Source organism: Ascaphus truei, chromosome 1, assembly GCF_040206685.1.
Source record: "Ascaphus truei isolate aAscTru1 chromosome 1, aAscTru1.hap1, whole genome shotgun sequence".
In the NCBI taxonomy this organism is placed as follows: Eukaryota; Metazoa; Chordata; class Amphibia; order Anura; family Ascaphidae; genus Ascaphus; species Ascaphus truei.
In genome coordinates, this window is record NC_134483.1 from 126,466 (window position 1) to 140,134 (window position 13,669).

General features: G+C 59.0%; 1 protein-coding gene across 1 annotated transcript in view; it reads right to left on the reverse strand.

Moving 5' to 3' along the window:
* Nucleotides 1-13,669, reverse strand: part of LOC142468757 (talin-1-like) — a gene marked incomplete at both ends in the record, with an annotated part of 229,739 nt that overhangs the window by 125,461 nt on the left and 90,609 nt on the right. Inside the window, 2 exons of the mRNA XM_075575267.1 lie at nt 3,432-3,602; nt 11,999-12,100. Of these exons, the coding sequence (XP_075431382.1) occupies nt 3,432-3,602; nt 11,999-12,100 (273 nt within the window). The remainder of the gene's footprint in view (nt 1-3,431; nt 3,603-11,998; nt 12,101-13,669) is intronic.

Consider the following 13,669-nt stretch of genomic DNA (forward strand, 5'->3'; position numbering starts at 1 on the left):
GTTCCCTAATTATCATTGGGGTTCACAAACTTTCTCTCCACTGTACATACTGTACTACCCATATAACAAAGACACTAACACACATACGACTATCCTCCCACTCCACTTTCCCCCTGCCCCTTCCTTCCCATAAGGATTGACCAACACCGCGCCCCCCTCTTACATCCCCCCCGTACTTTTTCTTGGGGTTGGATGCTCTGCCCTTTTCAGTTGCCTTCTCCTACGTGCCTTCTCTCCTCCTGAGGTTGTTTTCTCCCCCTGCCCTCTCTCCCTCTTGGGATTGCCTTCCCGCCCGGTCCTTCACCTTGGGGTTGCCTTCTCCCCACTGCCCTATCTCCTCCTGAGGTTGCCTTCTCCCCCTGCCTTCTCTCCTCCTGAGGTTGCCTTCTCCCCCTGCCCTCTCTCCTCCTGAGGTTGCCTTCTCCCTGTGCCCTCTCTCCTCCTGAGGTTGCCTTCTCCCCCTGCCCACTCTCCTCCTGAGGTTGCCTTCTCCCCCTGCCCTCTCTCCTCCTGAGGTTGCCTTTTCCCCCTGCCCTCTATCCTCCTGAGGTTACCCTCTCCCCCTGCCCTCTCTCCCCCTGAGGTTGTCTTCTCCCCCTGACCTCTCTCCTCCTGAGGTTGCCTTCTCCCCCTGCCCTCTCTCCTCCTGAGGTTGACTTCTCCCCCTGCCCTCTCTCCTTATAAAGGTTGCCTTCTCCCCCTGCCCTCTCTCCTCCTGAGGTTGCCTTCTCCCCCTGCCCGCACTCCTCCTGAGGTTACCTTCTCCCCCTGCCCGCTCTCCTCCTGAGATTATCTTCTCCCCCTGCCCTCTCTCCTCCTGAGGTTACCTTCTCCCCCTGCCCTCTCTCCTCCCGAGGTTACTTTCTCCCCCTGCCCTCTCTCCTCCTGAGGTTGCCTTCTCCACCTGCCCTCTCTCCTCCTGAGGTTACCCTCTCCCCCTGCCCTCTCTCCCCCTGAGGTTGTCTTCTCCCCCTGACCTCTCTCCTCCTGAGGTTGCCTTCTCCCCCTGCCCTCTCTCCTCCTGAGGTTGTCTTCTCCCCCTGCCCTCTCTCCTCCTGAGGTTGCCTTCTCCCCCTGCCCGCTCTCCTCTTGAGGTTACCTTCTCCCCCTGCCCTCTCTCCTCCTGAGGTTACCTCCTCCCCCTGCTCTCTCTCCTCCTGAGGTTACCTTCTCCCCCTGCCCTCTCTCCTCCTGAGGTTGCCTTCTCCCCCTGCCCTCTCTCCTCCTGAGGTTGCCTTCTCCCCTGCCCTCTCTCCTCCTGAGGTTACCTTCTCCCCTGCCCTCTCTCCTCCTGAGGTTACCTTCTCCCCCTGCCCTCTCTCCTCCTGAGGTTGCCTTCTCCCTCTGCCCTCTCTCCTCCTGAGGTTGCCTTCTCCCCCTGCCCTCTCTCCTCCTGAGGTTGCCTTCTCCCCATGCCCTCTCTCCTCCTGAGGTTGCCTTCTCCCACTGCCGTCTCTCCTCCTGAGGTTGCCTTCTCCCCCTGCCCTCTCTCCTCCTGAGGTTACCTTCTTCTCCTGCCTTCTCCCCGTGCCCTCTCTCCTCCTGAGGTTGCCTTCCCCCCCTGCCCTCTCTCCTCCTGAGGTTGCCTTCTCCCCTTGCCCTCTCTCCTCCTGAGGTTGCCTTCTCCCCCTGCCCTCTCTCCTCCTGAGGTTGCCTTCTCCCCCTGCCCTCTCTCCTCCTGAGGTTGCCTTCTCCCCCTGCCCTCTCTCCTCCTGAGGTTTCCTTCTCCCCCTGCCCTCTCTCCTCCTGAGGTTGCCTTCTCCCCCTGCCCTCTCTCCTCCTGAGGTTGCCTTCCCCCCTGCCCTCTCTCCTCCTGAGGTTGCCTTCTCCCCTTGCCCTCTCTCCTCCTGAGGTTGCCTTCTCCCCCTGCCCTCTCTCCTCCTGAGGTTGCCTTCTCCCCCTGACCTCTCTCCTCCTGAGGTTGCCTTCTCCCCCTGCCCTCTCTCCTCCTGAGGTTGCCTTCTCCCCCTGCCCTCTCTCCTCCGGAGGGTGCCTTCTCCCCCTGCCCTCTCTCCTCCTGAGGTTGCCTTCTCCCCCTGCCCTCTCTCCTCCTGATTTTGCCTTCTCCCCCTGCCCTCTCTCCTCCTGAGGTTGCCTTCTCCCTTTGCCCTCTCTCCTCCTGAGGTTGCCTTCTCCCCCTGCCCTCTCTCCTCCTGAGGTTGCTCTCTCCCCCTGCCCTCTCTCCTCCTGAGGTTGCCTTCTCCACCTGCCCTCTCTCCTCCTGAGGTTGCCTTCTCCCCCTGCCCTCTCTCCTCCTGAGGTTGCCTTCTCCCCCTGCCCTCTCTCCACCTGAGGTTACCTTCTCCCCCTGTCCTCTCTCCTCCTGAGGTTGCCTTCTCCCCCTGCCCTCTCTCCACCTGAGGTTACCTTCTTCCCCTGCCCTCTCTCCTCCTGAGGTTGCCTTCTCCCCCGTGCCCTCTCTCCTCCTGAGGTTGCCTTCTCCCCCTGCCCTCTCTCCTCCTGAGGTTGCCTTCTCCCCCTGCCCTCTCTCCTCCTGAGGTTGCCTTCTCCCCCTGCCCTCTCTCCTCCTGAGGTTGCCTTCTCCCCCTGCCCTCTCTCCTCCTGAGGTTACCTTCTCCCCCTGCCCTCTTCCCTCCTGAGGTTGCCTTCTCCCCCTGCCCTCTCTCCTCCTGAGGTTACCTTCTCCCCCTGCCCTCTCTCCTCCTGAGGTTGCCTTCTCCCCCTGCCCTCTCTCCTCCTGAGGTTACCTTCTCCCCCTGCCCTCTCTCCTCCTGAGGTTGCCATCTCCCCCTGCCTTCTTTCCTCCTGAGGTTGCCTTCTCCCCCTGCCCTCTCCTCCTGAGGTTGCCCTCTCCCCCTGCCCTCTCTCCTCCTGAGGTTACCTTCTCCCCCTGCCCTATCTCCCTCTGGGATTGTCTTCTCCCCCTGCCTCTCTCCTCCTAAGGTTGCCTTCTCCCCTTGCCCTCTCTCCTCTGAGGTTGTCTTCTCCCCCTGCCCTCTCTCCTCCTGAGGTTGCCCTCTTCCCTGCCCTCTCTCCTCCTGAGGTACCTTCTCCCCCTGCCCTCTCTCCCTCTTGGGATTGTCTTCTCCCCTGCCCTCTCTCCTCCTGAGGTTGCCTTCTCCCCCTACCCTCTCTCCTCCTGAGGTTGCCTTCTCCCCCTGCCCTCTCTCCTCCTGAGGTTACCTTCTCCCCCTGCCCTCTCTCCTCCTGAGGTTGTCATCTCCCCTGCCCTCTCTCCTCCTGAGGTGCCTTCTCCCCTGCCCTCTCTCCTCCTGAGGTTACCTTCTCCCCTGCCCTCTCTCCTCCTGAGGTTGTCATCTCCCCCTGCCCTCTCTCCTCCTGAGGTTGCCTTCTCCCCCTGCCCTCTCTCCTCCTGAGGTTACCTTCTCCCCCTGCCCTCTCTCCTCTGAGGTTACCTTCTCCCCTGCCCACTCTCCCTCTTGGGATTGCCTTCCCGCCCAGTCCTTCACCTTGGGGTTGCCACCGGCCTCCTTGGCCGTGTAGAGCATCTGCAGTGCGGACTCGGCCAGGGTCTTCGTCTGGTCCAGGAGGTTCATCTGCTGCTGGTGATTAATGGTCTTGGAGGCGGCTCCGATGGTGGCGCAAGTCAAAGGCTCGAAGTACTGCGCCATTTGGGAAACCTGAAAGCCGAGGGAGATTTGTGATAAGAGAGGGGAGGGAAATTTGTGATAAGAGAGGGGGAGGGAGATTTGTGATAAGAGAGGGGAGGGAGATTTGTGATAAGAGGGGAGGGAGGTTTGTGATAAGAGAGGGGGGGGGAGGTTTGTGATAAGAGAGGGGGGGAGATTTGTGATAAGAGAGGGGGGGAGATTTGTGATAGAGAGGGGGGGAGATTTGTGACAAGAGAGGGGAGGGAGATTTGTGATAAGAGGGGGAGGGAGATTTGTGATAAGAGAGGGGGAGGGAGATTTGTGATAAGAGAGGGAGGGAGATTTGTGATAAGAGGGGGGAGGGAGATTTGTGATAAGAGGGGGGAGGGAGATTTGTGATAAGAGGGGGGAGGGAGATTTGTGATAAGAGGGGGCGGAGATTTGTGATAAGAGAGGGGGAGGGAGATTTGTGATAAGAGAGGGGGGGAGATTTGTGATAAGAGAGGGGGAGGGAGATTTGTGATAAGAGGGGGAGGGAGATTTGTGATAAGAGGGGGGAGGAGATTTGTGATAGAGAGGGGGAGAGATTTGTGATAAGAGGGGGAGGGAGATTGTGATAAGAGGGGGAGGGAGATTTGTGATAAGAGAGGGGAGGGAGATTTGTGATAAGAGGGGGAGGGAGATTTGTGATAAGAGAGGGAGGGAGATTGTGATAAGAGAGGGGGGGAGATTTGTGATAAGAGAGGGGGGAGGGAGATTTTGTGATAAGAGAGGGGGGAGGGAGATTTGTGATAAGAGGGGGAGAGATTTGTGATAAGAGAGGGGGGAGATTTGTGATAAGAGGGGGAGGAGATTTGTGATAAGAGAGGGGGAGGGAGATTGTGATAAGAGAGGGGGAGGGAGATTTGTGATAAGAGGGGGAGAGATTTGTGATAAGAGAGGGGGGAGATTGTGATAAGAGGGGGGAGGAGATTTGTGATAAGAGAGGGGGAGGGAGATTTGTGATAAGAGGGGGGGAGATTTGTGATAAGAGGGGGAGGGAGATTTGTGATAAGAGAGGGGGAGGGAGATTTGTGATAGAGGGGGGGAGATTGTGATAAGAGAGGGGGGAGATTTGTGATAAGAGAGGGGGAGGAGATTTGTGATAAGAGGGGAGGGAGATTTGTGATAAGAGAGGGGGAGGGAGATTTGTGATAAGAGGGGGGGGGAGATTTGTGATAAGAGGGGGGAGGGAGATTTGTGATAAGAGAGGGGGAGGGAGATTTGTGATAGAGAGAGGGGGAGGGAGATTTGTGATAAGAGAGAAGGGGGAGGGAGATTTGTGATAAGAGGGGGGAGGACATTTGTGATAAGAGGGGGAGGGAGATTTGTGAGAAGAGGGGGGGAGATTTGTGATAAGAGAGGGGGGGAGATTTGTGATAAGAGAGGGGAGGGAGATTTGTGATAAGAGAGGGGGGGAGATTTGTGATAAGAGAGGGGAGGGAGATTTGTGATAAGAGAGGGGAGGAGATTTGTGATAAGAGAGGGGGGAGATTTGTGATAAGAGGGGGGGGAGATTTGTGTTAAGAGGGGGGAGGGAGATTTGTGATAAGAGGGGGGGGAGATTGTGATAAGAGGGGGAGGGAGATTGTGATAGAGGGGGAGGGAGATTGTGATAAGAGGAGGGGGGAGATTTGTGATAAGAGGGGGGGGAGTTTGTGAAAGAGGGGGGAGTTTGTGATAAGAGGGGGGGGGAGTTGGTGTAGAGGGGGGGAGGAGATTTGTGATAAGAGGGGGGGGGAGATTGGTGATAGAGGGGGGGGGGGAGATTGGTGATGAGAGGAGGGGATTTGTGATAAGAGGGGGGGAGTGTGATAAGAGGGGGGGGAGATTTGTGATTAGAGGGGGGGGAGATTTGTGATAAGAGAGGGGGGAGATTTGTGATAAGAGGGGGGGAGATTTGTGATAAGAGGGGGGGAGATTTGTGATAAGAGGGGGGGGAGATTGTGATAAGAGGGGGGAGATTTGTGATAAGAGGGGGGGGAGATTTGTGATAAGAGGGGGGGGGGAGATGTGATAGAGGGGGAGAGATTTGTGATAAGAGAGGGGGGAGGGAGATTTGGTGATAAGAGGGGGGAGATTGTGTAGAGGGGGGGGGAGATTGTGATAAGAGGGGGGGGGGAGTTTGTGATAAGAGGGGGGGAGATTTGTGATAAGAGGGGGGAGGGATTTGTGATAAGAGAGGGGGGGAGGAGATTTGTGATAAGAGGGGGGGAGATTTGTGATAAGAGGGGGGGGAGAGTTGTGTTAAGAGGGGGGAGATTTGTGATATGAGGGGGAGGGAGATTTGTGATAAGAGAGAGGGGGGAGGGAGATTGGTGATAGAGGGGGGGGTGATTGTGATAAGTGGGGGGGGAGATTTGTGATAAGAGGGGGGGGAGATTGTGATAAGAGGGGGGGAGATTTGTGAAGAGGGGGAGGGAGATTTGTGATAAGAGGGGGGAGTTGTGAAGGGGGGAGGGAGATTTGTGAGTGAGGGGGGGAGATTTGTGATAAGAGGGGGTGGGAGATTTGTGATAAGAGGGGGGGGGAGATTTGTGTTAAGAGGGGGAGGGAGATTTGTGATAAGAGAGGGGGGGAGTTTGTGATGAGAGGGGGAGGGAGATTTGTGATAAGAGGGGGAGGGAGATTTGTGATAAGAGGGGGGAGGGATTTGTGATGAGAGAGAGGGGGGAGATTTGTGATAAGAGGGGGTGGGAGGTTTGTGATAGAGAGGGAGGGAGATTTGTGATAAGAGAGGGGGGAGGGAGATTTGTGATAGAGGGGGGAGATTTGTGATAGAGGAGGGGGGGGGAGATTGTGATAGAGGGGGGAGATTTGTGTAGAGGGGGGGGGAGTTGTGATAGGAGGGGGGGAGATTTGTGATAGAGAGGGGGGAGTTGTGATAGAGGGAGGGAGATTTGTGATAAGAGGGGGGGAGATTTGTGATAAGAGAGGGGAGGGAGATTTGTGATAAGAGGGGGGGAGATTTGTGTAGAGGGGGGGGATTTGTAAGAGGGGGGAGGGAGATTTGTGATAAGAGAGGGGAGGGAGATTTGTGATAGAGAGGGAGGGAGATTTGTGATAAGAGGGGGGAGGGAGATTTTGTGATAAGAGGGGGAGGGAGATTTGTGATAAGAGGGGGAGGGAGTTGTGAAGAGGGGGGAGGGAGGGGTTTGCATTGATAAGTAGGGATAAGAGGCCAGTGAGGTGGGGGGGGGAAAGGGGGTGGGAGAGGTAGGATATAAGTCAGTGACTGGGGGGGGGGGCGTTTGCATTGATAAATAGGGATAAGAAGCTTGTGACGAGGGAAGGGGGATGAGGGCAGGTGACTGGTGGGGAGAGGAGGAAAGAGTCCAGTGACTGGGGGGGGCAGAGGTAGAATATAAACCAGTGACTGGGGGGGGGGGGGAGGGGGGAAGAGGCTATTGACTGGGGGGAGGGGGAAGAAAGATGCAAATGACTTTGGGGGGGGTGGGGGGAGGGAGAGAAAGAGGTGAGTGACTGGGGGGGAGAAAGAGGCGAGTGACTGGGGGGGGGGAGAAGAGGCAAGCGACTGGTGGGGGGGGAGAAAGAGGCGAGTGACTGGGGGGGAGAAAGAGGCGAGTGACTGGGGGGGGAGAAAGAGGCGAGTGACTGGGGGGGGAGAAAGAGGCGAGTGACTGGGGGGGAGAAAGAGGCGAGTGACTGGGGGGGGGAAGAGGCGGGTGACTGGGGGGGAGAAGAGGCGAGTGACTGGGGGGGGAGAAGAGGCGAGTGACTGGGGGGAGAAAGAGGCGAGTGACTGGGGGGGGAGAAAGAGGCGAGTAACTGGGGGGGGGAGAAAGAGGCGAGTGACTGGGGGGGGGAGAAAGAGGCGAGTGACTGGGGGGAGAAAGAGGCGAGTGACTGGGGGGGGGGAGAAAGAGGCGAGTGGCTGGGGGGGAGAAAGAGGCGAGTAACTGGGGGGGGGAGAAAGAGGCGAGTGACTGGGGGGGGAGAAAGAGGCGAGTGACTGGGGGGGGAGAAAGAGGCGAGTGACTGGGGGGGAGAGAGGCGAGTGACTGGGGTGGAGAGAGGCGAGTGTCTGGGGGGGGGGGAGAAAGAGGCGAGTGACTGGGGGGGGAGAGAGGCGAGTGACTGGGGTGGAGAGAGGCGAGTGTCTGGGGGGGGGGGGAGAAAGAGGCGAGTGACTGGGGGGGGGGAGAAAGAGGCGAGTGACTGGGGGTGGGGGGAGAAAGAGGCGAGTGACAGGGGGGGAGGGAAGAGGCGAGTGACTGGGGGGGAGGGGAAAGAGGCGAGTGACTGGGGGGGAGGGGAAAGAGGCGAGTGACTGGGGGGGGGGAGAAAGAGGCGAGTGACTGGGGGGGAGGGGGAAAGAGGCGAGCGACTGGTGGGAGGGGAAGGTTAGTGACTGGTGGGGTGGGTTTAGAGACTAGAGGGGGAGGCTCAGTGATGAGAGACGGGGTAGATGAGCTAGAATGGGTGGAGTTAAGGTGCTAATAAACTGACCCCAAAGACCTCACTCCCTGACAGCCCCAAACCCTGATCCCCAAATCTCATCCCTCTGTGTCACAATACCCAACCCCCACTCTCCTTACTCCTACAGGGAGTACTCAATACCCAACCTCTCGCCCTCACCCCTTCTACACAGCTCCTAAACACCTTACTCCTACAGGGAGTACTCAATACCCAACCTCTCGCCCTCACCCCTTCTACCACAGCTCCTAAACACCTTACTCTTACAGGGAGTACTCAATACCCAACCTCTCGCCCTCACCCCTTCTACACAGCTCCTAAACACCTTACTCCTACAGGGAGTACTCAATACCCAACCTCTCGCCCTCACCCCTTCTACACAGCTCCTAAACACCTTACTCCTACAGGGAGTACTCAATACCCAACCTCTCGCCCTCACCCCTTCTACACAGCTCCTAAAAACCTTACTCCTACAGGGAGTACTCAATACCCCACCACTCGCCCTCACCCCTTCTACACAGCTCCTAAACACCTTACTCCTACAGGGAGTATTCAATATCCAACCTCTGGCCCTCACCCCTTCTACACAGCTCCTAAACACCTTACTCCTACAGGGAGTATTCAATATCCACCTCTCGCCCTCACCCCTTTTACACAGCTCCTAAAAACCTTACTCCTTCAGGGACTACTCAATACCCAACCTCTCGCCCTCACCCCTTCTACACAGCTCCTAAACACCTTACTCCTACAGGGAGTACTCAATACCCAACCTCTCGCCCTCACCCCTTCTACACAGCTCCTAAACACCTTACTCTTACAGGGAGTACTCAATACCCAACCTCTCGCCCTCACCCCTTCTACACAGCTCCTAAACACCTTACTCCTACAGGGAGTACTCAATACCCAACCTCTCGCCCTCACCCCTTCTACACAGCTCCTAAACACCTTACTCCTACAGGGAGTACTCAATACCCAACCTCTCGCCCTCACCCCTTCTACACAGCTCCTAAACACCTTACTCTTACAGGGAGTACTCAATACCCAACCTCTCGCCCTCACCCCTTCTACACAGCTCCTAAACACCTTACTCCTACAGGGAGTACTCAATACCCAACCTCTCGCCCTCACCCCTTCTACACAGCTCCTAAACACCTTACTCTTACAGGGAGTACTCAATACCCAACCTCTCGCCCTCACCCCTTCTACACAGCTCCTAAACACCTTACTCCTACAGGGAGTACTCAATACCCAACCTCTCGCCCTCACCCCTTCTACACAGCTCCTAAACACCTTACTCCTACAGGGAGTACTCAATACCCAACCTCTCAGCCCTCACCCCTTCTACACAGCTCCTAAAAACCTTACTCCTACAGGGAGTACTCAATACCCAACCACTCGCCCTCACCCCTTCTACACAGCTCCTAAACACCTTACTCCTACAGGGAGTATTCAATATCCAACCTCTGGCCCTCACCCCTTCTACACAGCTCCTAAAAACCTTACTCTTACAGGGAGTATTCAATATCCAACCTCTCACCCTCACCCCTTTCTACACAGCTCCTAAACACCTTACTCCTACAGGGAGTATTCAATATCCAACCTCTCGCCCTCACCCCTTCTACACAGCTCCTAAAAACCCTTACTCCTTCAGGGACTACTCAATACCCAACCTCTCGCCCTCACCCCTTCTACACAGCTCCTAAAAACCTTACTCTTACAGGGAGTACTCAATACCCAACCTCTCACCCTCACCCCTTCTACACAGCTCCTAAAAACCTTACTCCTACAGGGAGTACTCAATACCCAACCTCTCGCCCTCACCCCTTCTACACAGCTCCTAAACACCTTACTCCTACAGGGAGTACTCAATACCCAACCTCTCGTCCTCACCCCTTCTACACAGCTCCTAAAAACCTTACTCCTACAGGGAGTACTCAATACCCAACCTCTCGCCCTCACCCCTTCTACACAGCTCCTAAAAACCTTACTCTTACAGGGAGTACTCAATATCCAACCTCTCGTCCTCACCCCTTCTACACAGCTGTTAAAAACCTTACTCCTACAGGGAGTACTCAATACCCAACCTCTCGCCCTCACCCCTTCTACACAGCTCCTAAAAACCTTACTCCTACAGGGAGTACTCAATACCCAACCTCTCGCCCTCACCCCTTCTACACAGCTCCTAAACACCCTTACTCTTACAGGGAGTACTCAATACCCAACCTCTCACCCTCACCCCTTCTACACAGCTCCTAAAAACCTTACTCCTACAGGGAGTACTCAATACCCAACCTCTCGCCCTCACCCCTTCTACACAGCTCCTAAACACCTTACTCCTACAGGGAGTACTCAATACCCAACCTCTCGCCCTCACCCCTTCTACACAGCTCCTAAAAACCTTACTCCTACAGGGAGTACTCAATATCCAACCTCTCGTCCTCACCCCTTCTACACAGCTCCTAAAACCTTACTCCTACAGGGAGTACTCAATATCCAACCTCTCGTCCTCACCCCTTCTACACAGCTGTTAAAAACCTTACTCCTACAGGGAGTACTCAATACCCAACCTCTCGCCCTCACCCCTTCTACACAGCTCCTAAAAAACCTTACTCCTACAGGGAGTACTCAATACCCAACCTCTCGCCCTCACCCCTTCTACACAGCTCCTAAACACCTTACTCTTACAGGGAGTACTCAATACCCAACCTCTCACCCTCACCCCTTCTACACAGCTCCTAAACACCTTACTCCTACAGGGAGTACTCAATACCCAACCTCTCGCCCTCACCCCTTCTACACTGCTCCTAAACACCTTACTCTTACAGGGAGTACTCAATACCCAACCTCTCGCCCTCACCCTTCTACACTGCTCCTAAACACCTTACTCTTACAGGGAGTACTCAATACCCGGCCCCCGTATCCTACAGGAATGAGAGCTTAATACTCTGCATGTTCCACCCTACATGTTATTAACCTGCCCCATGAGTACTTAATAACCTGCCCCTCCCCCGCCCGGAGAGGTTCTCCTCCCCCGCCCGGAGAGATTCCCCCCCCGCCCGGAGAGATCCCCCCCCCCGCCCGGAGAGCTTCCCCCGCCCGGAGAGCTTCCCCCCCCGCCCGGAGAGCTTCCCCCCCGCCCGGAGAGGTTCCCCCCCCGCCCGGAGAGGTCCCCCCCCCGCCCGGAGAGGTCCCCCCGCCCGGAGAGGTTCCCCCCGCCCAGAGAGGTTCCCCCCGCCCGGAGAGGTTCCCCCCCGCCCGGAGAGGTTCCCCCCTGCCCGGAGAGCTTCCCCCGCGCCCGGAGAGGTCCCCCCCCGCCCGGAGAGGTTCCCCCCCCGCCCGGAGAGGTTCCCCCCCGCCCGGAGAGGTTCCCCCCGCCCGGAGAGCTTCCCCCGCGCCCGGAGAGGTCCCCCCGCCCGGAGAGGTCCCCCCGCCCGGAGAGGTTCCCCCCGCCCGAGAGGTTCCCCCCGCCCGGAGAGGTTCCCCCCGCCCGGAGAGCTTCCCCCCCGCCCGGAGAGCTTCCCCCCCGCCCGGAGAGCTTCCCCCCCTGCCCGGAGAGGTTCTCTCCGCCCGGAGAGGTCCCCCCCGCCCGGAGAGGTTCTCCCCGCCCGGAGAGCTTCCCCCCCGCCCGTAGAGGTTCTCCCCGCCCGGAGAGGTCCCCCCGCCCGGAGAGGTTCTCCCCGCCCGGAGAGGTCCCCCCCGCCCGGAGAGGGTTCGCCCCACCCGGAGAGGTCCCCCCCACCCGGGAGAGTGTTCCCCCCCCCGGAGAGGGCCCCCCCCGCCCGGAGAGGTCCCCCCCCCGCCCGGAGATGTTTCCCCCCCCCCCCCGCCCGGAGAGGTTCGCCCCGCCCGGGACGGAGGTCCCCCCCACCCGGAGAGGTCCCCCCCACCCGGAGAGGTCCCCCCACCCGGAGAGGTTCCCCCCCGCCCGGAGATGTTCCCCCCCCCCCTACCTTGTGTCCGAGTTGCGAGGAATCGGCTCTGGCCGCCGCGGCCACGGGTTCGATCAGATTACTGATCTCTTGTACGGACGTCTGCATCTGAGAGAGCAGGGCCTGCGGAGAGAGCGTGGGAGAGAGCGTGAGTCAGAGAGCAGGGCCTGCGGAGAGAGCGTGGGGAGAGAGCGTGAGAGTCAGAGAGCAGGGCCTGCGGAGAGAGCGTGGGAGAGGGCGAGGAGAGAGCGTGAGTCAGAGAGCAGGGCCTGCGGAGAGAGCGTGGGAGAGCGTGAGTCAGAGAGCAGGGCCTGCGGAGAGAGCGTGGGAGAGAGCGTGAGTCAGAGAGCAGGGCCTGCGGAGAGAGCGTGGGAGAGGGCGAGGAGAGAGCGTGAGTCAGAGAGCAGGGCCTGCGGAGAGAGCGTGGGAGAGGGCGAGGAGGGGAGAGAGAGAGCGTGAGTCAGAGAGCAGGGCCTGCGGAGAGAGCGTGGGAGAGGGCGAGGAGAGAGCGTGAGTCAGAGAGCAGGGCCTGCGGAGAGGGCGTGGGAGGGGCGAGGAGGAGAAGGCGTGAGTCAGAGAGCAGGGCCTGCGGAGAGGCGAGGAGAGGGCGAGGAGAGAGCGTGAGTCAGAGAGCAGGGCCTGCGGAGAGAGCGTGGGAGAGGGCGAGGAGAGAGCGTGAGTCAGAGAGCAGGGCCTGCGGAGAGAGCGTGGGAGAGGGCGAGGAGAGAGCGTGAGTCAGAGAGCAGGGCCTGCGGAGAGAGCGTGGGAGAGGGCGAGGAGAGAGCGTGAGTCAGAGAGCAGGGCCTGCGGAGAGAGCGTGGGAGAGGGCGAGGAGAGAGCGTGAGTCAGAGAGCAGGGCCTGCGGGAGAGAGCGTGGGGAGAGGGCGAGGAGAGAGCGTGAGTCAGAGAGCAGGGCCTGCGGAGAGATCGTGGGAGAGGGCGCGGAGAGAGCGTGAGTCAGAGAGCAGGCCTGCGGAGAGAGCGTGGGAGAGGGCGAGGAGAGAGCGTGAGTCAGAGAGCAGGGCCTGCGGAGAGAGCGTCGGGAGAGGGCGAGGAGAGAGCGTGAGTCAGAGAGCAGGGCCTGCGGAGAGAGCGTGGGAGAGGGCGAGGAGAGAGCGTGAGTCAGAGAGCAGGGCCTGCGGAGAGAGCGTGGGAGAGGGCGAGGAGAGAGCGTGAGTCAGAGAGCAGGGCCTGCGGAGAGAGCGTGGGAGAGGGCGAGGAGAGAGCGTGAGTCAGAGAGCAGGGCCTGCGGAGAGAGCGTGGGAGAGGGCGAGGAGAGAGCCGTGAGTCAGAGAGCAGGGCCTGCGGAGAGAGCGTGGGAGAGGGCGAGGAGAGAGCGTGAGTCAGAGAGCAGGGCCTGCGGAGAGAGCGTGGGAGAGGGCGAGGAGAGAGCGTGAGTCAGAGAGCAGGGCCTGCGGAGAGAGCGTGGAGAGGGCGAGGAGAGAGCGTGAGTCAGAGAGCAGGGCCTGCGGAGAGAGCGTGGGAGAGGGCGAGGAGAGAGCGTGAGTCAGAGAGCAGGGCCTGCGGAGAGAGCGTGGGAGAGGGCGAGGAGAGAGCGTGAGTCAGAGAGCAGGGCCTCGGAGAGAGCGTGGGAGAGGGCGAGGAGAGAGCGTGAGGTCAGAGAGCAGGGCCTGCGGAGAGAGCGTGGGAGAGGGCGAGGGGCGAGAGCGTGAGTCCAGAGAGCAGGGCCCT